Raw genomic sequence first — 26300 nt, 5'->3', positions numbered from 1 at the left:
AACTGGTTCTTTTGTCTCTGCAAAAATGTTCACTTCTCTTCTATCCTATAGAAAACTTGTCCTTAATTATGTCAAAAAAGTCAAAGAAGATTTAGGGAACCACTGCTGATAAGGAGTGTCAGATCCATTTCTGACATGGATATATGATCCTGAGTGAGAAGGAACCACCATACACCTGGTGAATGCAGAACCAGTGGGAAGCTGGCTGCTGGCACTTATTGGAATGATCTATTCTTGATTTTGGGTTCCAGGTCAGAAGAGAAAAGTGAAGGATGACCCAAGATAAAAGGCCTAATTCCTCATATCCCAGGACTACAGATGATTATAGCAATAATTTGCTACAAAATAAACAGGCAGAGAAACAACCCAACTATAGAAAATTGCTGCAATATGGAAAACTGGGATTCATCTTCAGAGAAGGATAATGAAGTTAAAAAAAACCACTCCTATCCCAACAAATCATATCAAATGATAACCTGCCCCCTAAAATTTATAGAATAACTTTAAAGATTTTAAAAATCAAATGAGAAAAATTGAGGAAAAACAACAACAAAAAAGAACAATCCAAGAAAAAGAAATTAAATGATATGGTCTAGTGGCAGGTTTGGGTTCCAGGGAACCAATTGGAGAAGTTTGGCTCTCCTACACCCCCTTGGGATTTAGCACAAGGGTAGGAGGCTTTGGGGAACTCCCTTCTGGTGGCACAGAGATTCTCTGTAAAGGAATTTACAAGCCCAAAAAGGCTAGACTGATTTAAAAAAAGGTTTATTATAGTTATCGGAAAGTCAGCCTTTACGATGCAAGAATAGAAAAGCTGAATTCCTCAGTGGAGGAGTTCTGGCAGAGAAGTGAAGTTTAGAGAAATCCCAACAGTGAGACTAAACGTTTCATTAGGGAAATAGGTGAGGATAAAGAGAGGATAACGCTGGAAGAGAACATTATTCCAGTGGGCAGAGGTTTCCTTGATATAGCAAGCATAGCATAGCATGGCATGGCATGGTATGTCATGTTTAAAACCTCTGTAAGGAGTTGTTTCAAGTTGGTTCTTTGTATCTACAAGCTGAGTTTCAGATTGGGCTGGAATTTGAATAGAATTGAATGAATCTCTTTAATTTAATAGTGCTGGAATTCTTCTAGCTCAGGACTGAACCAATCCCACCTAGATAACAGAATGAAGCTGTTTATCTTGTTTCCTCTCAGGCAGGGTCCCTCACTGAGGCAGGTTTGAAGGAGATTTTCTCCTTCAAGGAATTTTAGAGTTTTGGGTCCCTTCTTCATTGGAACACTATATATTGAAGAGAAAAGAACTAGGGTTACAACCAAAATATCATACATAGCAAAATTAAATATAATCCTGAATGAAAAAAAGACATTCCATGAATTGGGAGACTTTCAAGATTTTATTGCAAAAAGACTTGAATTTAATAGAAATTTTAATATGTAAGATCCAAGAGAAATATGAGGTAAAATCAAAGATTAACTTCATGGACTCGTCAACAACAAACTGTTTATGCTTTATATGTAGAAATGTATATGTTATATGTACATCAAAACATGAGAAGATTCCAAATACCAAACAATTAATTTCCATTTCAAGAAAGTGTTTCTAATAAATACTATACATTGTATTCAGAACTATCCATCTTTGTTTCCTTGTAGGTTTTGTTTTGTTCTCTGATGTGAATTTTTCACATTTTATATATATATATCCAAGATTTTAATTAATAAGAAGATAGTTGAATGAAAGTGGTGGATGTGTGAGGATGATGTGATTCTAGAAAAAGTAAAACCATGTAGGAAAAAAGGAGTAATTAGATTATACAAATAAGGTGCAAGAACAAGAACTGACACAGGAATTAAATGGAGGAGAGCTGGTAGTTATGAAATCCTACTCACATTGGGAAAGGGTTAAAGAGGAAATAATTATATATTTATATCTATAATCAGAAAGGTACAGAAGTCTTCTAATTCATTAAGAAATAAGAAGGGGAGGGAATAGGATAAGTAAAGGTATGAAAGGGAGTGTAGATTAGTGGAAATGGGATAAGGTGTGTAGATTAATAAGAATGGGATAAAGAGGGAAGGAAAAGTGGGAGAAAAGAGTGGAGGAAGAAAATAAGGAAAGGATCTTTGGAAGTGGGTGTTAAGTAATGGCAAGGCAAGGTAATTGGCAGAAGTAAGGTAAAGAGTCAGCAGGGACAGGAAACAAGAGATACACACAAACATAATAATTACTTGGAGTATATAGAAAAAAAGATAGGGATAGTGATCATTGATCTCAGACAAATTCAAAGTTAAATTAGATTCAATCAAAAGAGAAAAATAGGGAAACTATATTATATGACAGCCATATTAATTTTGTATAAGCCTGGAATATCACTGTGATGTAGGCAATGATAAGTTGGTGGATTTAGATATGTGGATTTAGATATCTTTTTTCTTTCTTTCTATTTATCTATCTATAAATATATCCACCCCTCACTATAGTCTGTTTCAGGGAGGGAGGGGGGAGAAAAGGGGAAAAAATAAAGAAAAAAAATTCATATTAGGGAACAAAAGAAAACCTACAAGGAATGATGTCCAAAGATGGACAGTTCTGAATACAATGGAAACAAGATAAACAACTTTCTTGAAATGGAAATTAATTGTTTTGTATTTTGAATCTTCTCATGGTTTGATGTGCACATGACATGTTTTTCTTTCCTTTTTTAATTTTTAATTTACATTTTAAATAAATACATAAAAAAGAATTGTTCAAAAATGCTTCATATGATAATGCTTTTTTTTATGCCTGGAGGTATTTAATCAGAGATATGATGCATATTTATTGTGACTTTTGTAGAGAAAATTCATAATTTGCTTTTTTAAAATGGTATTTTATTTTTCTTTCCACGTATATGTCAAGAAAAATTTTGGCTTTCATTTTTACAAGATTTTGAGTTTCAAATGTGTGATCACCACACAGTGGTGTTGATACTTTGTATAATGTTTTTTTTGGTTCTTATCATTTTACTCTGTATCAGTTTCTAAAAGTTTTTCCAGGTTTGTCTGAAATCCACTTGTCATCATTTCTTGTTGCACAATAGTATTCTATTATACTCACACAACACAGCTTGTTCAGCCATTCTCCAAATGATGGACAAATATTTCCAATATTTAGTCACCACAAAATGGGCTGTTATAAATATTTAGCACATGTAGGTCTTTTTTCCTTTCATATGATCTCTTTGGGATTCAGATCCAGCAGTGGTATTATTGAGTCAAAAGACATGCACAATTTGATTGTCCATTGAGCATAGTTCCAAATTGCTCTCCAGAATGGTTGTATCACTTCACAATTTTACCAACAATACATTAGTGTCCAATTTTGCCACATCCTCTTCAACATTTGTCACTTTCCTTTTTTGTTATGCTGGCTAATCTGGTAGGTGTAAGGTGAAATCCTAGAGTTGTTTTAATTTTCATTTCTTTAATCAACACTGATTTAGAAAACTTCATATTCCTATAGGTGTATTGATTTCTTCATATGAAAACTGCCTACTCATACCCCTTGAACATTCAACAATTGGGGAATAACTTGTATTTTTATAAATTTGAGTCAGTCCTCTATGTATTTGAAAAATGAAGCTTTTATCAGAGATACATGATATAAAGAATGTTTCTTAGCTTTCTGCTTGCCTTCTAATCTTGGTTACATTTTTTTTTATTTGAACAAAAGCCTTTTAATTTAATATAGTCAAAAATTATCCATTTTGCATTTTGTAATGCTATTTCTTGTGTGAGCATGAATATTTTCCCCTTTCCCGTAAGTTCCCATAAATCCCAGGTAGACTATTTCTTGCTCTTCTGCTTTGCTTTTGGTGTCACCCCTTATGTCTAAAACATACAGCTATTTTGAATTTATCTTGGTATATGATGTGAGATCCTATTGTTTTCCAGTTTTCCCGGAAGTTTTTGTCAAATAGAGAATTTTTTTCCATAAGCTGGGGTCTTTGGTTTACCAAACATTAGGTTACTTGATCACTGACTACTGTATCTTGTATACCGAATCTATTGTACTGATCCATTGCACTATCGCACTATTTCTTAGCCAGTACCAAAGAGTTTTGATCATTACTCCTTTATAATATATAGTGTGAGATCTAATATTGCTAAGACATCTTCACTTGCATTTCTTTTTCATTAATTTCCTTGATGTTCTTGACTTTTTGTTATTCCAGATCAATTTTGTTGTTTTTTTTCCTAGTCTATCAGTTTTTAGTAGTTTGATTAGTATGGCACTCAGTAAGTATCATATTTTAGGGAGTATTGTCATTTTTAAAATTTTGGTTCATCCTCCCCTTAAGCAATTGATATTTTCCCAATTGTTTAGGTCTGACTTTGTGTGAAGAGTGTTTTGTAATTGTGTTCATATAATTGTTAAATTTGTTTTGACAGGTAGACTCCCAACTATTTTATATTATTTGCCATTATTTTAAATGGAATTTCTCTTTCTTTCTCTTACTGCTGGGTTTTGTTGATCACATAAAGAAATGCTGATGATTTATGCGAGTTTATTTTATATTGTACAACTTTGCTAAAGTTGTTAATTATTTCAAATCAGTTTTTAAATTGATATTCTAGGATTCTCTAAGTTATCATATCATCTGTAAATAGTGGTACTTTCCTCCTCTCCCCTCCCCCATTGTTTATTCTAATTCCTTCAATTTCTTTTTTTCCCTTATTGCTGAATATAAATTCCTATTATAAATCCAACCTGGTCATAATGTATAATCCTTGTGATACATTGCTATAATTTCCTTGTTAGTAGTTTGTTCAAATATTCTGCATCAATATTTGTTAGGGAAATTACCCTATAATTTTATTTCTCTGTTTTAATTCTTCCTGATTTAGGTATCAGCACTATATTTGTGTCATAAAAGGAATTTGGTAGGACTTCTTTTTCACCTATTTTCCCAATAATTTTTATACATTCTACATTCTATAATTCTATATTCTGTAATGATAATTAATTATTCTTTAAATGTTTGATAAAATTCACTCATGAACCCATTTGACCCTTATTTATTTTTTTAACTCAATAGGTTTTTTTTTTAACTTTCAATCTTGTTACTCTCACTTTTTATTTTCAAGATTTTCAATTTGCTGCTTATTTGGGATTTTAAATTGGTTCTTTTTCAAGCTTTTTTAGTTAAATGCCTAATTCATAGATTTTTCTTTTTCTATTTTGTTGATGTAAGAGTTTAGAAGAACAAATTTCCCTTAAGTACTTCTTTGACTACATTCCATAAATTTTGGTATGTTATCTTATTGCTATCATTCTCTTTAATGAAATTATTGATTGTTCCTTTGATTTGTTCTGGCCCATTTATTCTTTAGGATTAGATTATTTAGTTTCCAATTAATTTTAATCTGTCTTCCATTGCCCTTTGTTGAATGTAATTGTTGTTGCAGTATTATCTGAGAAGAATACATTTAATAGTTCTGCCTTTTAATAGTTAATTTTGAGGGTTTTATGCCCTATTACATAACCTATTATGTGCTGCTAGAAAAAGATACATTGTTTTCTGTTCCTATTCAGTTTTCTCCAAAAGTCTATCAATGTAATAATCAATTTCTTTTATCAATGTAACAAGAGGAAATAATAATATTAATGCTCTCCCTATGCTAGGTCAGATTGGAGAGCTATGACTTTAAAGCTCTCAGTGAATTTGATGGTGTCCTCAGAGTAGTAACCAAGTTTTTCTTTCACCTGTAAAAGACTGGACATCAAGAAAGGGATATGAACCTTAGTAGTTCCTCCTTGACTATTTGTCACTTGTCTCAATGGGGAAAATTTTTGAGGGAGCAGCCATTGATTGGGGGTAAGGGAGTTGGCGGGGAAGGAAAAAAGTCTCACTCTTGTATTCAAGGGACTAAAGATCAGAATTCCTGGAGACATAAAGGTAGGATTTGTGGATAAGAGTTAAGGGAGAGGTTCATGTAGGAGGTAGCAGTTTTCCTGATAAGGATTATTCATAGGGGTGGGGGACAGAGCCTTTAGGATCCAGGAACAAAGAAAGTCATCTAAAAGGTCTGGTTCTTTACCCTCCCCTTTCCCCTATTTTAATTTTGCCAAACGCATTTTGTCTTATTGCCAGAGAGTGGAGTTTTGCAAAGGAGCCATAAAGGCTTGGATACAGAATTTTTTCTTCATAGTGACAAAAGAGATTAAGTTGCAGAATGGTCTTATAGTAAGGGACCCCAAAAAAACCCAGTTTTCTTGTTCCTCTCCACTAACCCATCTTCCATATTTTCATTTGTGATAACTTTTTGCTGGATAAATTTTTACATGACCTCATCTATATAGGTATGCAAATCAAACATTTATCGATAATAAATTACAATTACATGACTCCCACATTTAGTCATATGACCCTGTTATGGGTCATGACCTACAATTTAAGAAGTTTTGCTTTAGTTTATATTGAGGCCACACAATATTACAAAGAAATTCCATGTTCCACTTTTCCTGGATTCCAAGTTTTTTGCAATTGTGCAAAAGACAGCCTAGTGGCAAGTCCCTAGGTGTAGAGAGGGATTGTCCTATTGTACAGCAAGTCCAGGATAACCAGACTGACTGACTTAAGCTATCCCTCTCCACATATATACTTTTTTTGGGGAAGGAAAAGAATCACAAGGTTGTCAGAAATCTTTTTAGAAGATTAGACTTGAGTTGAAATATGCTAACTTTAAGTAGGTTGAAGCGTCTTGATATGAATGAGATATTAGATTTGTTTTCTTTGAGTTCAGAAATTAGAATTAGAATAGTGGGCTGATCCTGCAAAAAAAATATCTGGACTTAGATTTAATGTCAAGAAAATGTTTCTAACAATTAGTCATGTCCATAATTATAATGGACTTTCTTGTGAGGTGATGGGTTCCTTTATATTGATTGAAGGACTCTGTGATCTCTTGCTGGGTTTGTTATAAGCGAGGTACTTTTTATATGAGTTGTACCTAATTATTCCTGAGATGCCCATGAACTTTTCAATTTTGTAATCCTGATAAAAAGTTTAGTATTCATATAATAACATCATAAAGTATTCCACAAAATATGCAACTTGGAATTTAGTGATTTTCTGAGCATTTTCCCAAGAGAAATCATCAAATAAGTTGGGAGGGGAAAAGTGAACAGATATGATTCCCTGAAATCAGACAAAGAGGTGTCCAACTACCTCCAAGTGCATGTAAACTATCAAAGAAACATGGAAACAATGACTTTTTTTAAAAGGGAAGAGTGGTTCATTTTATTTTTTCTTTCTTTTTCTTTTCTTATAACTTTTTATTAACAAGACATATGCATGGGGAATTTTTCAGTACTGACCCTTGCAAAACTTTCTGTTCCAACTTTTTCCTCCTTCCCCCTACCCCTTCCCTTAGATGGCAGGTAGACCAGTACATGTTAAATATGTTAAAGTATATGAAACAATGGATTATTGATCTGTATTGGACAAGTTTTCAAAAAAGACAGCATATGAATTTGAAATATACAATTATAAAGAAACTCTTTTAAACAAAGCTTTAGATCTGATTGGATTTCTAATCAGCATAACTTAGGTCCTTGACTAAGGATGTCTAAGCAACAGTGAGTGGTAGTTCAATTTTCTAGCCATATAGGGCTAGGTTCAAACAGTCTGTAAAACTTTCTTCCAATTCCCACAATTGAACAATTTTTCTCACAAGACAGAATTTGGACTAGATCCCAAATCGGAGAGAAATGGAACTAAACTAACTTGAGTCTGAGTCACAAGATAGAGTCAAGTTTGGTTAATTCAATTCTTAACAATTAACTACTTGCTGACCCAGAATCTTCAATTTTCTCAGTAGTAAGTATTCAACAAATGCCAATTTAATGACTGATTGCTTAGACATAGAGGATAGAACTAGAAGCAAACAATGGAAATTACAACTCCTCATATTGTTATTTCCCTAAATACTTAAGGATTGGAGATATCCAAGTGTTAAGTAGTAAGTTACTCTCCTTGTAAGTTGTGAAGTAAAGGTTGAAAAACCATTTGTATGGAATCTTGATATAGTGTCAAATGGACTAGTTGGTCTCTGAGATGTATGCTGAGTCTTATTTTATAGCATAATCAAACTTTATTATAAACTACTGGGGAATAGAAAGAAGTTATATCTTTATTATTTTATTTTCCTAAGACCTAGTACATTGGACATGCTCAGTAAATGTGCTGTCTAAATGAATATATAAATGCAATCCAGATTTTTCATTGAAATTTAAAGATTTCAACAACTGTTTCTAATAACTCTATGAAATCAGATTTTAAGCATTTGGAAGCAATGAACAGGAATTATAAAGGTAATTTCTTAACTAATTACAAATTTGTTAGTAAAATGTGTATGGGGATATGTGTGACAATTTAACAGAATTCATCATTGAGCCTAGAAAATCAAGCAGAGATGGAGGTGGGGAATTAACAGCACAAGCAGTAGAACCACGCTTCAGAAATGTTTATTCTATATGAAAAAAAGATGGGATCCCATGTGAGGTTCTTCAGTTATTCTTGCCCTACTAATAGCAAGGATAGTAGTATTGGTTTTGCATACACAGGACAAGGTTCACATACATAAAAGAGTTCAACTGCTAGTTTCATATTTCACATTGTCCTTAAGTACAGATTTCTGATGAACACTTTCTTCACACCCTCTTTTACCTCCTTGTTCCTTAGGCTGTAGATAATGGGGTTCAGCATTGGGGTGATAACCCAGTAAGATAATCCAAAGAGTTCATCAAAAAGCTTAGTGTCCTTGGTCTGGGGCTTCATGTACATAAAAAGAGCAGAGCCATAGAACAAGATTACCACTGTCAGGTGGGCTGAACAAGTGGAAAAGGCTTTCCTCCTTCCTTCTCTAGAATTGATCCTTAGGATGGTGGAGAGAATGAAGATATAAGAGAAGAAAATGAGTATCAAAGGCATGATTAAGAAAAATATACTTCCCACCATAATGATAAATACATTGAGGGATACGTCTCCACAGATCAGCTTGAGAAGAGCAAGAATTTCACACGTAAGATGATCAATTATGTTTCCACAGAAAGGCATCATCATAGCAAGCATAGTATGTGCGAAAGAATTCAGAAGCCCTATAGTCCATGTCCAAGCAGCCATCTGCACACAGAGGCCCTTGTTCATGATGATGGTATACCTAAGGGGATTGCAGATGGCTACATACCTGTCGAAGGCCATTACTGAAAGGAGAATGCATTCTGTGCAACCCAACCCAAGAGAAATAACCATCTGAAGGGCACATCCAATGAAGGAGATGGATTTTCTCTCAGACATAAAATTTATCAGCATTTTGGGGATAGAGGAGGATGTATAGCAGATGTCCAGAAAGGAAAGGTTTCCAAGAAAAAAATACATTGGGTTGTGGAGGCAGGGATCCAGGATGCTGATGATAATGAGGACACTGTTTCCCAGTAGAATCACCAAGTACATCAACAGGCAGAGCACATAAAGGAGCATCTGGAGGGCTGGGTAATTAGAAAGCCCCACCAGAAAAAACTCTGTCACAACTGTATCATTTCCCTTTTCCATGTTACTGCATCTAGATTACCTAAAAAATTTAGAGAAAGACAAATTGCAATGATAAGTAACAGTGATTTATATTTGTTTATATATGCATATATATTTAACTTTTTCTCTTTAATTCATTATAATATTTGATTTTTAATACTATTTTCATTGACAAGTTGCATATATATATAAACAAACTTAGAAAAGAAAATAAGGAAAATGGGTGTGCAATGTCATGACTGAAATATAGTGAGTCACAAAGTTGCAAGCACAATCAATTTATTTGTAAGGCTAACTGACCAATAAATGAAGGATCTCAGCTCCTCAATAATCTAAAAGAACATGAGGTAAGATGACCTAGGCTTTTCATAGATTTTTTTGAGATGCACAAAAGAAAGAATAGTGAACATCACAGATGAAAAAACAATAAATATTATTGGTTATATAATCAGAAACATTGCAGACAATAGAGCAATATGATTAGTTAGACATTTGAGCCTAATAACCACCATTCTTTCCATCCTGCTATTAGAAAAGTTTGATTGATAGAGTTCATCTGGTTATTAGAAGAATAGAAATAACAGTCTATCTTGACATGGAATGATTCACAGAAAGCTACTCTTCATAATCTAAGAGATAACATATTTGCACTCATGATCCAAAGAGAGTCAGTGATGTAGAGATAATTTTCCTTCAATTAATCATGATTTGTAGAGAAACAGAATTCTTAAACTTAAGATAGCAGGCTTCTTTTAATTAAGGTATTTCAAGAGGGAAACCAAACTTTTAAACTTAACTTAGAGAAGAAGATGGAACTTTTAAACAAGTAAATTTCTAAATTGAACTGAAGTCAAAGAAACAGCTTGGGCAGTTACAGAATAGATCAAGAAGAGAATGGAATCAAATATAAAATCAATATTTATTGTAGTAAGTTGAAAAAATAGAATATAAATTATTCTAAATGCCTCTGTAATTTGTTGTTGACTATTGCTAACATATACTCAAATTAATTGTATGTTGGCTTAACATAAAAGTTTTTCCACATTCTCTGATTCTGTAACTTCATATTTCTCTTGGTGTCTTAAGACATTGCTTCATTTTGTGTAACTATGATCTGTGTCTTTGTATTTAATTAAACTCAACTCAAACTCTTTCTGAAAGCCCATTATTAATAAGATTTTAACTTGATTACAGGAATAAAAAAATGACAGAAGACATATTTTAACTTGGAATAATTTAAAATCTAATTTTTTTGTGGTTGAGGTAGAGATAAAAATGTATATGCAAATAACCATAACATGATACAAGAGTTCTTAATCTCTTTCTTGTGTCAAGAATCCCTTAAGACATTCTGATGAAGTCTATGGACCTTTTCAGAACAATGTTTTTAACTATATAAAATAAAATACATTGATTTCAAAGGAAATCAATTATACTGAAATAGTTATTAAAATAATGAAAAATACCCACAGATCTCTGATTAAGAATCTTAGAGATAAAGTATATTATACCAATCATTACAAAATAGTGGCCGTGACAAAGAACCGGGAGAAATTTGAGGAGGAAATGATAATTTTTAGCTTGGAGATTGGACATGGGAAAATTAAAGATGAATTTTTGAATAAGATTATACCTGAATTGCTCCTTGAAGGAAGGGAGGCATTTTGATTGCCAGAAACAAATAGAAGCAATCCATTCCATATGTGTGGGAAAGTGAATAAAAACAGGTTTGGGTAAAAACATAGGATAGTAAGTATTCCACATTAGCAGAAATGGAGAATATGGAAAAGATATAAGTGAGATAAGGCTGATTATGTAAGTTGGAACCAGATTGTGTAGGACCTTGCATATCAGAAACTTTATTTGGTAGGGCCACTCATCAAAGTGTATAAGTTGAGTACTTATAGAATCAAAGCAACATAGTAGGAAGATGTTGTTTTGAGTGTGTGCGTGTGTGTACCATTTGGTTAGATTTAAGAAGGGAGAAAGTAGTCAGAGAGTGATGATTAAAGTCATGAAGTCCCAGAGGAAATGGAAATGTAATCAAGAGCATAGCTGGAAGAGTTAGTCTTGGGACTGAGAAAAGAAACCTCTTCCTCTGAGAACATGCAGAAGAGATGTAAAACAAGGACAAATTAAGAGGCTATTGCAATAATCCAGGGCAGAAGTTGTAAGAATCAAAATCAGGGTAGTAGTGTTATTGTTAAAAAGATTGGATAGATGTAAGAGATAATACAGAGCTCAAATGGATAGTACTCAACAACAGATGTATGTGATGGATAGAGAAGAATGATAAATTATCGATAAGACTGAGTATGTTGATAAGTACATCAATAAAAATAAAGAAACTGAAAAATGGGCAGGATATTTTTGGAGGGAGGATTAGCTCAGTTTTGGAATATTGAATTTAGGGTTCTGGTATATTGATATAAATTGGGTAAGTGAATTTAGGAGATAGGAGATTTTAGAACAGATGGGAGTTGGATTTAGAGATTTAGGAATCACTTACATAAAGGAGTTAGTTATATTAATAGGAGTAAATGACATCACCAGAAAAGAAAATGAATAAAGGACAGAGTGAACCATGAAAACTTTTCTCCCTCCATGTTCATTTGTCCAACCTTATACGCTTCTGTTAAATGAGGCAAAAATAGCACATTCTTCAGAGAATTACTGTGAGGATCACATGAGATAATCTATAATTGTTTACTGAAAATCTTTAAACATGATATAAATGCTATTATTATGATTATTACACTTTCCTCACCAAATATTACCTTGTTTCTATATATTTTTGTTTTTTCCCCTGAGTATAGATCATTTCCTTAAACATATTTGAGAAGCAAAGAACTAAAGGACAGAAATTATTGTTTTTCTTATGAGATACTATTGTGGCCTCTGATTTAGATACCAAATTCTTCTATTAAGTAATAGTGAACCATAGAATGATAAAATATTAGAACTAATGGAAATCAAATAATATACTATACTTAATGCAATATATAGAATTCAACACCTTATAGTACAAAACATAGAAAAGATTGGAGGAACATAAGAATATAGGATATAAAATGAAAAACTGGGAAGGAAATTAGCTATTAGGCCTCGAAGGGATCCCACTCTTCTAAATTCCCTCTCCCCCACAAAATGTCACATATGGATGGTGCATTAACACAGATTATAGAATGGTAGAGTTGAAATGTGATTAGTATATAGAATCCCAGAATTGGAAGGAACCTTAGAACCCAGAATTTAAAATTTTAAGAGAAGGAACCTTAGACATAATTTTGTTCAAGCAACCTATTTAATTAATGAGAAGCAGCTCCAGAGAGAGTCTAAGGCTTAGTCAATATCAATGTTGGAAATGAATAAAAGGTGATTTGATGTTACAGTCATCCATGAGTAAGAGGAATGAGAGATTTCAAATTATTAGATTATTTCTGATTCAGAAAAAAAAATCTTTTCCCCTCCCACTCAGTTTACTATGCAGTTTCTTTGCTTGGAATTTAGATGACTTTCATATTAGATTTTTCCATATGATCCAAGCTACCTTACATTCCCATTCCCATCAATATTTCTATCTTAATTCAATTTTCATTCCTAGTTCATACTAATGCTTTCATCTCTGAAAAAAAATACCCTTCCTAGGACAGCACCCATGATCCTCATTTACCTTTTTCTTAGAAAAGTCTTCTTTTTCTCCTCCATTCATATCAAGGCATTTAGTTGTTCTTTTTCCAGTTTTAAGAATTTATTTTAAATATTTCAAGAAATGACAGTTCTTTCATCATCACTAAACACATAGATATATTTTAATTGTATCTAACATTTCCTAGATTTTATGTGATTATATTCAAAATTAGCTGCAATTGTTTTTATAAATGGTATTTTTTCCAAACCAACTTTTCTATTATTTTTCCTTTAGCATACTCTAAAACAAATGGGCAATGCTTCTACAAATCAGTAATGGAAAAGTCTTTCCAGAGTCAAGAGTTTTCCAACTTTTACTCTTTAGTGATCGTATTAACTTGTATGGAGAGGAATCCTATGCTTCTAGTTCTTCCTTCCATGTCTTCTCTAACCTGCATCCTTGGAAAGTTTCAATGACTCATTTACTGGATCTGTATGCCAATTTGTCCCTCCTTCAGCCTATTCTCTAGTGTTCTTAGGGACTTTAATCCCTGAAGTAATTTAAAGTTGTAGGGAGGAACTATGTAGGACTTAACAACTTTTAGAAGGTTTAAGAAAAATATCCTAATGATCTGATTAAACTAACCTTATTAGACTTCTAAATCTAACCTTTCCACCTATGTTCTTGATGGCACTCCTTTTAAAAACTATCCCTCTCTCCAATTCTTATTCTATCAAATATTATAATTCTTTTCCAACTCACCCTTTCAACAGGTTCTTTTACCTCAGCAAAAATGTTTACATATCTTCCATCTTATTAGAAACTTGTCCTTCATCATTATGTCTCTTTAATTAGCTTTTTTATTATGTTCTTTTACTGCTTCAACTTCTATAGTTCTATATAAGTCTGTTAGTTAAATCCATGTGTCTGTTCCTCAGAACTAACACTCCATCTCCCATTTCCTTCTATTTGAATTATCATTACCCCATATCTAAAATGCATGTTCTCCTCAGTTTGTTCACTGGGATTCTTTCTACCCTTCAAAATCAGCTTAAACACTATATTAGATATTATTCTATTCCTTATTTCCCCTCTGTAAGAGTTTTGTGGTAGCTAGATTGTATCTATATAAGAATTGTGTGTTTATACAGGTTGTCTTAATGTATTGATGTGCTTAGTAGATAGCAAGATAAATATAATCTGATCCACCTCTGAGCATAGAAAGATAGCCAAAAGTCATGGCTATCAGAATGGAATTGACAGGCTGACCCAAATAACACTACCAAGGCTGGGATCTCTTTTTCCCAGACTCTGAGAGGGTTATTGAGCTAAATAGTATTATCTCTCTCTGAGAAATGTATTCTATATTTGTGGTTTCTGTTTATTGATTCAAGCTACCTTTCATAAGTACATATCAGGATCCTAGCTTCTATGAAAACCAAACTTGAAAATTATTAGAAGAATGTTCAACTCTCTAGTGGAGAATTGAATCTTCAGTGATCCTTCTATTTTTAACAGAAGAAACTAATCCTTGATATCTTTTTATTGGCATGATAATCATTACTTTTTCAATATTGCTAGATTTCTCCAATGTTCTTTCAGCTCCTAATTTCTAAATAAAGTCCTTTCTATGGCAGTGCAGGTCTTCATAATGGTTACATTCATTCTTCCTTTTAGAATCAATATTAATCATGCAAAATTAAACTCATTTGCATATAGTCTAATGACCTGTTTTCCCCTTACCTTCTGGTAGATTAGGGTATCTGAAATCTGACATTTTGTGATTTTATTCCAGATGGTTCAGATATCATAAAAAATCAGGCTCTAAATTACTTTTTATATGAGAATGGAAGAATTTGCATATAAAATGGAAAGAGAAATAACAAATATTGGTAGATTTCAGCTCAACAAAAGAATATTTTCTCACAATTAGAAATGTTCAACACCAGTTGCTTCACAAAACAATGCTTTTCTTATGACTAGAAGTGTTTAATAAGAAGTTTGATGTATATTTATTGGGGCTTTTGGAAAGAAGATTCATAATTTAAACAGAGATTATAGTAGATGACTTCTAAGATCCCTCCTAGTTATTTTGTTTGATATTGAACCCAGGAAGAGATTGTCCAATGTATTTGTGCCTTTCCATTTGATCGCTTCTCAATGCGTTGGCAAAAGGTGCTTTAGATGGTAGGCCCACCTATCAAATTGACACAAGCTAAATTTGATAATTAGATGACAGAATCAAGATGTCTTTAAGAAGACTATTTTCTATATTAGTGGAGGTGATAGTCACATTGCTCAAGCCAGATCACATCTAGAATACTGTCTTCAGTTTTGGCCAACATATCTTAACAAGAAGTCTGATAAGCAATTGAATGTCCAGAGGAGAAAGACTAGAATGGCAAAAGATCTTGAAGTCAGAATCCACTGAAGAAAATGAAGGTTTTTGTGTGAGGAGGAGAGAAGATTTATAAGGCATGCTAGCTGTTTTCACATGTTTGAAAGGTAATCACAAGTTCCAAAGGTTAGAACTGAGAACAGCACTTTGAAGTTTAAGAAAGACAGAATTGTCTTCAATCATCTTTATTGTAATAAAAAACAATTTCCTTCTAAATAAAACTATATGAAAATAGAATAGTTCACAGTGTGAAGCAGGAAACCTTATTAAAGTCCTTAAATAAAAGCTAGATGATTACTTTGGGAATATAATCTAATCTAGATTTTTGTTTGTGTAGTTGGATTAAATTACTTATAAGTTCCCTTCCAACTCTGAGTGTTTTTGTGGGCAAAAACCATGTTTCCTTTGTATTGGAATCTTTTCCTTTACTTAATATGATATGTTATACTTTGTAGATGCTTAAGAAATGAATTTGAGATGAATGAGGAAATATATATATATATATATATTCTATATTCTTTTATAGCTAAATTCAGTTTTCAGATAGATAGCAGGGGTTGGTATTACTTTTATCAAACACATTAATTAAAAGTCTCATATTTTTATGTAACAGTTGACGCCAACTTAGTAATAGGAAGTAGGCTAGTGATTTCTTTGAAATCTTTGATAAAATATATTTTACCAATGCAGAGAACCACCTACTTTGTGCCTTAGAAAGTTACTTAAAGCCCTGAAAGGTTAAATGATTTCCAGGATAACATGGCTAATATGTGTCAGAGGTGGTTCTTGAATTTAGGTCTTTCTGGTGTTAGGGTTTACAAGTTCTATGTGCACTATGCCACGATGTCTCTCTTCAGCACACAATCTTAGATCTATATCATTGGTTTCTTATTCATTCAAGGGTTCTATTATTGTCTCCTTTGCCAAAGAACATAATGTTGTGCTTTCTTGGCCATGAACCAACATAAATTGTTTTCTTAAATCCTATTAGAGTTCAGTACAAAGGAATAGGGATCTATGCAGGCATATTACTTTTTATAGAAGAAGAAAGAAGTAGTAAACTCTCTGGATGATATTGGAAAAAGGAATAAACTGAAGATATAGTCAAATTGATCTCTAATGAAATTTTACATTCAGATACTAGTAAAACAGACTATTAATGGAAATTAAACTTCTGGTTCTCAAAACTAAAATATGAAATCTAGGCTAATTCCATATTCAAAGTGGTATTTTTGAGCATTTACACTATTAGCAACATAATTCATTATTGACAATTTGTATAAAAGCAGAGACTGAATTGTAAATGGAAAATCTAGCCTACATTTATAATAGATTCTTCTTCAGACAGCTCCAGCTCTTATTACTGGCAAGTTATTTGAACTTTGAATCTCAGAACCTTTTAATAGGTAATGACCCTTAAACATCTACTTCTAAGTCTGATGTGAGAAGCAAATGAGAGGATACATGTAAAATGCTTTAGTAGTATGCAAATACCTGCAGTGATTATAGTGATGATGATAAGCTTTTATCCATCAAGAAAAATAAAGAGTAAGACAAAAATCTGCTTGAGAAGCTGGGGGGTGGGGGAGATGCAGGGGTAAAAGAAATGATCAGCTTTATAAAAAAAAACAAACCTCATTTTTTTTCTATTCAAGAATCAAATTTTCTGTGCTTATTTAACCCATAGTCAAAAAGATGTTTTGGAATTTCTTGAAATTAAGTTTTCCTTAATTTATTTACTGGGTTCATGTTCAAATATTTTCATTAAAAAAAGATTGCCTCTAAGTCAAATCCTCTGATACCCTAGTTATGCCTTTAGCTCATACCATACTTCAATTCCTTTGCCTATTTATGTCATTCTGACTATTCATGCTCTTCGGGGATGTTGTTCCTTTCTCTGTCAATTCTGATCATCTATCAAACTCCTGTTACACTGTACCAGATGTCAGAGGAGTAATGGCCAGAATTACCTCTCACTATCACTACTACTGTTGAATTCTCAATTCTGTAAACCCTATCCCACTATTCATTATTTCAGTGTAGTAGTTCAAATATCCCTATAATTTTTTTACTCAAATTCTCAGAAAAGATCTGTGAACTTATCAGTATCTAGCACATAGTAAGTGCTGTATAGATGCTTGTTAATTAGTGTTTCCCCTTTTCCTTCTCTTGAATCACGAACCTGGATGGCAAATCTAGTTAATTCCATAACAACATTTCAAAGTGGGCTACTCTATCCTTTGTAAATGCCCTTGATATGTACTTTGATTTTTTTAAATCTTAGAGACTTTACAAATTTAAAAAAGGGATCACTTAACTAATTCTATTAAGCACTATTTAGCTCAGATGTTTACTCGGCTTTTAATAATAACGTAATGCCAATTTAGAAATTCTATAGCATGTGCAATCCAAACCTTTTCTGGTAGTATGTTGAGAAGATTTCTAATATAAATCTCTAATATATTTATGGCATAAGAAGTCTATGCCTGGTACATCTAAAGATACATCTTTATCTATTTTAAAACTTAGGCTCTAAGTTTTTCTACTTACAAGAACTCTCACACCATAAATTTTTCTTATGTTTTATTTTTTCTTACTTCTCTAGAAGATGTTTTGAAAGTAGCTTTCTAGATAATATTCCCTTGATGTCACTATATCAGGAAGTTTAGAATCTGGGAATTTATGAAATGATAACTGAATTTTTTCAGATTTTATCCTGCTAATTATCATTTGGCATTTTAATTTTTAATAACAATCTTATAATATTCTCATAATAAGAATGTAATTCTATTATTAAAAGAGTCTTATTTTATATCCATTGAGTTACTATACTTATTAAACATGTAACTTTCTACTTTTCAAGTCATTGCAACATTATGTGTTAAAATTGTAACTGAGAATGACATTATCATTAATTTTGTTGAACATTGCTGTATTGCTGCATTTTAATTAAAATTAGGTTACATAATAGCAAAGCAAATTAAGGAGTAGAATTAAAGTAGAAGAGTTAGCAGGATAGGAAATAAGAGACATACACAAATACTTCAAGAAGGATTAGAAGTAGTTATTAGAAGTAAAAAAAAAAAAAACAAAAAACAGGACGTAATAATTGATCTCAGACATAGTCAAACTTAAAAGTTTTAATCAAGAGAGAAATCAACATTACATATCAGCCATATTAATATTATTTTAGATGCATGTTTACATATGTGTAAATGATTTTGTAATATAATATATGTATGTGTGTATATATGCATGTAGGTACATATACAAGTGTTTATAGATATATGTGTATATAGCGATGTGTGGATGGTCCTGAATATATATGTATACATACACATATACACACACATTATATATATATATATGTAAATATGTATATATACATATTTACATATATATATATACTCATAATATATACTATATATAAAGCCATGCTTAACTGTAGCCTGCTTGGAGGGTGTTGGGGGGATTAAAGGGAAAAAATACAGCAAAAAGTGCACAGCAGAGAAGAAGAGTATAATTTACAAGGAAGTAAAGAAAAGATGAACAGTCATAAATATAATCTATTATTATATATGCTTTTTTGAAAGGGAAATTTATGACTTATTTTGAAGTCTCCCTGATGTTCTGCTGAGCACATGGCTATGTTTTGTTTTTCTTTTTAATTTTCCTTTTCTGTCTTTCCTTTTCTATTTTCCCCCTCAAATTCTATTTAATTTTAAATAAATAAAACATTAGAGAGCATGGGGGGGCAAATTCAGAAAACCTAATTGCTTATGAATAGATCAAGCCAATATAATAAAAATGACAGTACTGTCTAAATTAATTTATTCTGTCTTCTGCCATTTAAACTGCCAGAGAATTTTTAATGACACTAAAAAAAGAGAATAATGACACTCATTTGGAGGAGTAAAAGATCAAGAATCTCATGTCAATAGAGAGGATTAGTGAAAAAATCTAGAAAAAGGCCATTACAATGAAACAGAATGAATTTAGTTTGAACAGATCTTGCCTGATTGAAAAATTTTCCTTTTTACATGGTTACAAAATTATTAAACTATATGGTTTTATCAAGATTTTCATAAAGCATTTGCAAAACCCTTTTGTTATTCATATGGAAAAGTTGCAAAGACCTGGATTGGATGATAATATTATTAGCTTCACAATTGACAGAAGGGATAGTGTCAGAAATATCATAAATAGTTCAATGCCAGTTTGAAAAAGGATCTCTCAGGTATCTGTTTTTGTTCCTGTGTTGATAATTTTTATCAATGACTTAGATAAAGGTGTAAATAGCATGATTATTAAAAATACCCAAACCCAAACCTCAAAACTGCAGATGATGCACACCTGGGAGGGGTAGGTAAAAACATGAAATGAGAGAATCAGAAGCTAAAAAGAACTAGTCCAAATTGGTCAAATTGAATAAGAGGAAAAGGAAAATTCATATATTGAGTATAAATGGTTAGATTTTGCAAAAAAAAGAGATGAAGACATGGTTAAAAATTTTGGAAAAGACCTGAGAAATCTATTGGACTTCAAGTTCAATATAAGAGAATAGTAGGTGCAAGCTACTTTTTGGGCTGCATTGAAAGACATGACTTCCATGAATAGGGAAGTATTAGTCCCATGGTCTCTGTCTAGATCAAATCATATTCAGAGTATTTTGTGGTGCAAGAATTCAAAAAGTAGAATGACTTGAGTCATTCAAAGAAGGGCAACCAGGAGAGTAAAGGCCCTCCTGTTTTTTGCCACATGAAGAGCAATTAAAGGAATTATTTATACTAGATATGATTAGGTTTAAATGGAAACATGATAACTTCAAAAACTTGAAAAGTCTTCATATGAAAAAAGATACAGACTTTTTTTTCTTTGCATTCAAAAATTAGAACTGAAACAATGAATTAACACTGAAAAAAACAGTAAATTTAATTGTGATGTCAAGAAAAAGTTTCTAACAATTAGTTGTGTCCTTAAGCATATTGGGCTCCCCTTGTGAAGTAGTAGGGTCTCCTACATTGTTGAAGAACATTGTGTGACCTCTTGTTGGGTGTGTTGCAAGGGAGATACTTTTTATTGTATGAGTTGTAACCAATTACCTTTGAGGTTCCTATCAATTTTGAAGTTCCATAATTCTGACAAATTGTTTAATAATTGTTAATTGTCGGTAACATCTCATACAAAATCATTATTTTTGTTGAGATGGAAAAAATATGGATATATTAATAGACAAGAAATTCCAATAGAGGAAGATTTCAGCTCAACATATGGAAAACTTCTTGATAAATAGAAAGGATAAAAATATGGATGTATTCCTCAGAGGTAATGATTTTCCCAGTTAATTACAACATTTTTGGTAATGTGGTAGAAAAGAATGAAAATATGGATGTTTTTGGACTAGCTACCTCTGAAATACCTTCAAATAATAAGATTCTATCATTAAATAGTCTTTTTTATCATTAAATGCCACATCACATTGTTCAAATGAATTTGATATGTAAATTTTTTTGGCTTTCTTGTGTTTGGTAAGGTGAGAATTCTTTGCTTATTTATATCTTACTTTTTTTTTTTTACCAAGAACTGAAAACATATAGAATAGATTATTAAAGGAGAGTTAAGTGCACATTTTAAAAAAGGAAATGGTAACCACAAAGATTATGTTTAGTTGGCCTCATTATCATTATTGGCAGGGATTCTAAAATTATGATATTGTGCATTGTATGCAGGATTATAGAGATATCTTTCCTATAATTTTCCATGGTCAGGCAATATCTGTAATATTATATAACATACTGATCATTGCATTTTTGGAAGGAAGCTGATACAGTGTGGAGTGTACAAAAGAGAGTGACTAAGAGGATGAGGGATACTGAAGTCAAGCCATATTAGAAAAAGTTGTGGGGATTTTTAGTCTCAATAAAAGAAGATACGGAGAGGACCTAATTATCTTCAAGTATTTGAAGCAGTGTCATGTAGAATAAGATTTGTTCAGGCAAACTCTGAGAGTACAAGTACTGAATTTTCACATTATTTTCTTTACATCTTCAATACTTAGCCCTATACCTAGTACACAGAGTGATGGGTGAAAGATGAAATTATTTTTTTCAATAATAGCTTTTTATTTTCAAAATACATACAAAGATAGTCTTCAACATTACCCCTGTAAAACCTTTTGTTCCAAATCCTTCTTTCTCCCTCCCTTTCCTTACTCTCTTCCAGACAGCAAGTAATCTAATATATGTTAAATCTGTACAATTCTGCTACACATATTTCCATAGAAAGTTGAAATTACTGAGGAAAACAAACATTTGATCTTCTGAGCATATTAGTTTATTAAGCAATATAACCCCAATAAATTGGAGCCAGCCCTTCTCAGATTATGTCTGGACCTCCAAAACAGGAGAGATAGGTTTTTATACATTTCAATAAAATAAAACCAGCTAATTAAGGGGAAACAGTACATTAAGTAAGTAGTCAATAAATGTCAATTTAATGATTAATTGCTTACATCTAGAGAGCAGAACTCAAAACAAACAATGCAAGTTGCAAAAATAAGAGAAATATCTTCATATTGTTTCTTTAAATACTTAGAAGATTAGAGATATTCAAGAATGTAATAGGTTGACTTAGTAGATAATGAGGTACTCTCACTGTAGGTTGGGAAGTAAAGGCTGAAAATCTATTTGGTATATAATAGACTGGGTTCTTGGTATAGTATGAGATGGATTAGTTGACCTCAGATCTTTGGCAACTTTGACTTTGTTTTGTTATACAGTCTCTTTATATTAAAACCCCTGGAGAATAAAAAGAAATTATATCTTTTATTATTTTTTCCTAAGATAGCACATTGGCCAGACTCAGTAAACCTGTTGACTAAATGAATATATAAATATAATCCATATTTTTATATAGAAATCTTAAGATTTTGCCAACTGTTTCTAATAAATCTGTGAAATCAGTGATTAGGCATTTGAAATCAATGAATGGAAATTACAAAATTAATTTCTTAACTAACCACAAATTATTAGATATATATGTATCATAATTTAACAAAATATATCACCAAGTCCAGAAAATCAAGCAGAGATATAGGTCAGGGATTAGCAGGTCCTAGCAGTAGAACTATGCTTCAGAAATGTTTATTTTGGATAAAAAATGATGGAAATCTGATGTGAAGTTTTTCAATTACTCTTATTCTAATGATACCAAGGATATTGGTCATGGCTTTGCATACCAAGGAGAAGGTTCCTACATAAAAGAGGCCAATTGTCAGCCTCATATTTCACTATCTCCTTAAAAAAAGATTTCTGATTACATTTTCTTCACATCCTCTTTTACCTCTTTATTTCTCAGGCTATAAATGATGGGGTTCAGCATTGGGATGCACCCAGTAAAATAATCCAAAGATTTCATCAAAAAGCGTAGTGTCTTTGGACTGGGGTTTCATGTACATGAAACTAGCAGAACCATAGAACAACATCACTACAGACAGATGGACTGAGCAAGTGGAAAAGGCTTTCTTCCTTCCTTCACTAGAGTTGATCCTCAGGATGGTAGAGAGGATGAATATATAGGAGAAGAAAATGAGTTATCAAAGTCATGACTAGGAAAACTATACTTCCTACTGTAATGACAAATACATTGAGGGAGATGTCTCCATAGATAAGCGTGAAAAGAGCAAGAATTTCACAGGCAAGGTGATCAATTATGTTTCTACACAAAGACATCATCATATAAGAACAGTTTGTACCAAAGAGTTCAGAAAGTCTGTAATCCAGGTCCAAGCAGCCATCTGCATACAGAGTTTCTTGTTCATGATGATGCTACATTTTAGGGGATTATAGATGGCTACATAACTGTCAAAAGCCATCATTGCAAAGAGAATGCATTCTGTGCAACCCAATCCAAGAGAAATAACCAACTGCAGGGCATATTCAATGAAAGTGATGGATTTTCTTTCAGATGTAAAACTAACTAGCATTTGAAGAATTGAGGAAAATGTATAGCAGATGTCCAGAAAGGAGAGGTTCCCAAGGAAAAATACTTAAGGGTGTGAAAGTGGGGATCTCAGATGCTGATGATAAGGAAGATACTGTTTACCAGTATAATTGTGAAGTACATTAGTAGGCAGAGCACATAGAGAAACATCGGGAGGGCTGGGTAATTAGAAAGTCCTACCAGAAAAAATTCTGCCACAACTGTATAATTCCCCTTTTTCATGTCATTGTATATAGGTCACCTAAAAAATTTAGGGAAATCAACAGCTCATGTAAATTGGAATGATAAATTCATTCATATATGTATTTCTAATGTGATTCACATTTGTATTTCTAAAAAGATTTTCTCCTTTGTTCATCATGATATTTGATTTCAGTACTATTTGAATTGACAAGCTAAAGTTATTCATATATAAACAATAAGAAAAATTTGTGGACAGTTTCATGGTTGAAATTAAGGTAATGTGAATCAGAAAATTCCAAGTACAACCAATTTATTGATAAGGCTAGCAATGACCAATGAATGCCATCTCTCAGTTCTTCAGTAAATCCAAAGGCCACAAAAATAAGGTGAACTAGCTTTATGTAGGTTTTTTTTTCTGGGATGCACAGAACAAAGATGCATATCACAGATGGAAAACAATATTATTGGTTAAAAAGTCAGTAACATCATAGGCATAAAGATAATAGGATTAGTTGGACATTTGGAGTTAGCAACAACTTTTCTCTCCATCTTGCTATAAGGAAAGTTGATTGATTCATTTTTCTTGTTAGTACAGCAGAAAAAACAGACTTCCTTGACATGCAGTGATTCACAGAAAAAATATACTTCTGAACCTAAGATGTAACATAATACTAATATCTATATTACTTAAGAGAGTAACCATGAAAACGTTATTTAAAGGATAGGTAAAAATTGAAGAGCCAGGAAAGAGAACACAGTTGAAAACAGAATCGGAGAACTAAGAGGACAAAGTCATCAAAGCTGAAGGAATAGAGTATTGAATTGAAGTTTTAGTGGTCCACAGTGTCAAAGTCAAGGATATGACAGAAAAAAAAGAGATTTCATTTGACAATAAATTTAACATGTTCTGCAGTTAATTCAAAGCAGGGATTCTTAACTTTTTTTTTTAATCTCTGGACTCCTTTTGGCAATTTGATGAAGCCTATGGAGTTCTTTGGCAGGTAGGTAGTACCACAGTACAGAGTGCTGGGCCAAGATTCAGGAAAAGTCAACTTTGTGAGTTCAACTCTGATCTCAGACACTTACCAGCTGTGTGATCCTGGGCAAGTCAATTAGCCATTTTTGCTTCAATTTTCCATTTCCAAAATAACCTGGAGAAAAATAATCACACACATCTTCTAGTACCTTTGTCAAGAGAACTCAAATGGAGTCATGGATAGTCAACCAAGACTGAAACCTACTGAACAACTATAAAAATGGACCTCTTCTCAGAATAGTACTTTTAAATGAAAACAATAAAATATAACATTACAAAGGAAACCATTTGTATTAAAATGTAGTTTTGGAAATACGAAAAATAAAACCACAGCCCTGAAATTTGTCCATGGACCCTTTAGAGATCTGTGGACTATAGGTTAAGAACCTTTCATTTAGACAAAGCAATTGAAGTAAAGTTGTGGGGAAAATAGCCAGATTATAAGGATTTTATGAAAGAATAGGTTCATAAGAACTGTAGACAAGATTTTAGACTCTGCATTTTAGAAGTTTGACATTGTAGAAAGATAAAATATTATTTATTATGTTGAGAGGGGTAGCAAGAAAAGTTTTTTTCTTTCTTTGTAAAATATTAAGACATTTTTTTTTAAAGAAAGAGAGAGAGAAAAGGGTCCATATATAGAGAGATACTGAAGATGAATAAGAGAAAAGATTATGACTGAAGGAATAAGGTCTAAAAGGAAATGGTATCAATGGTATATGTGGTGGAGTTGATCTTGGTAAGGGGAAAACCCTGAAATTATTTTTTTTTAAAATTATAGCTTTTTATTGACAGAACATATGCATAGGTAATTTTTCATAACATTGTCCCTTGCACTCACTTCTGTTCCAACTTTTCCCTTCCCTCCCTCCACCCCTCCCCTAGATGGCAGGCAGTCTTATACATGTTAAACATGTTAAAGTATATCCTAGATACAACACATCTGTGCAGATCCATATAGTTCTCTTGTTGCACAAGAAGAATTGGATTCAGAAGGTAAAAATAGCCTGGGGGGAAAAAAACAAAAATGCAAGTAGTCCACATTCATTTCCCAGTGTTCCTTCTTTGGGTGTAGCTGATTCTGTCCATCATTGATCAGTTGGAACTGAATTAGAGCTTCTCTTTTTCGAAGATATCCACTTCCATCAGAATTGATCCTCATCATTATATACCTCAACAACGATACTGTTGGTGGATGTATTCTGATGGAAGTGGATTTCTTTGTTAAAGAGAGCTAATTCAGTTTCAATTGATCAAGGATGGACAGAAGCAGCTGTACCCAAAGAAAGAACACTGGGAAATGAATATAAACTGCTTGCATTTTTGTTTTTCTTTCCGGGTTATTTATACCTTCTGAATCCAATTCTCCCTGTGCAACAAGAAAACTGTTCGGTTCTACACACATATATTGTATCTAGGATATTCACCTATTCAACATGTAAAGGACTGCTTGCCATCTGGGGGAGGGGG

At 32.5% G+C, this 26300-nt stretch overlaps 1 protein-coding gene and 1 pseudogene across 1 annotated transcript; both read right to left on the bottom strand.

The window, feature by feature from the left end:
- Window positions 1–8660: 8660 nt before the first annotated feature.
- Window positions 8661–9602, bottom strand: LOC127558876 (olfactory receptor 13D1-like). The gene has a single exon (XM_051992279.1). The coding sequence runs from the start codon at window positions 9600–9602 to the stop codon at window positions 8661–8663; it is 942 nt and encodes a 313-aa protein (XP_051848239.1).
- A 13322-nt stretch (window positions 9603–22924) lies between these two features.
- LOC127545623 (olfactory receptor 13D1-like) lies at window positions 22925–23833 on the bottom strand (annotated as a pseudogene).
- Window positions 23834–26300: the final 2467 nt, after the last annotated feature.

Source organism: Antechinus flavipes, chromosome 1 (assembly GCF_016432865.1).
Source record: "Antechinus flavipes isolate AdamAnt ecotype Samford, QLD, Australia chromosome 1, AdamAnt_v2, whole genome shotgun sequence".
Taxonomy (NCBI): Eukaryota; Metazoa; Chordata; class Mammalia; order Dasyuromorphia; family Dasyuridae; genus Antechinus; species Antechinus flavipes.
The sequence above is the reverse complement of the archived record's forward strand: the minus strand, read 5'-3'. Positions and strand labels throughout refer to the sequence as shown.

Excerpts from the sequence above, each read along its gene's own strand:
- LOC127558876 (XM_051992279.1), bottom strand. The coding sequence starts at position 9,602 with ATGGAAAAGGGAAATGATACAGTTGTGACAGAGTTTTTTCTGGTGGGG.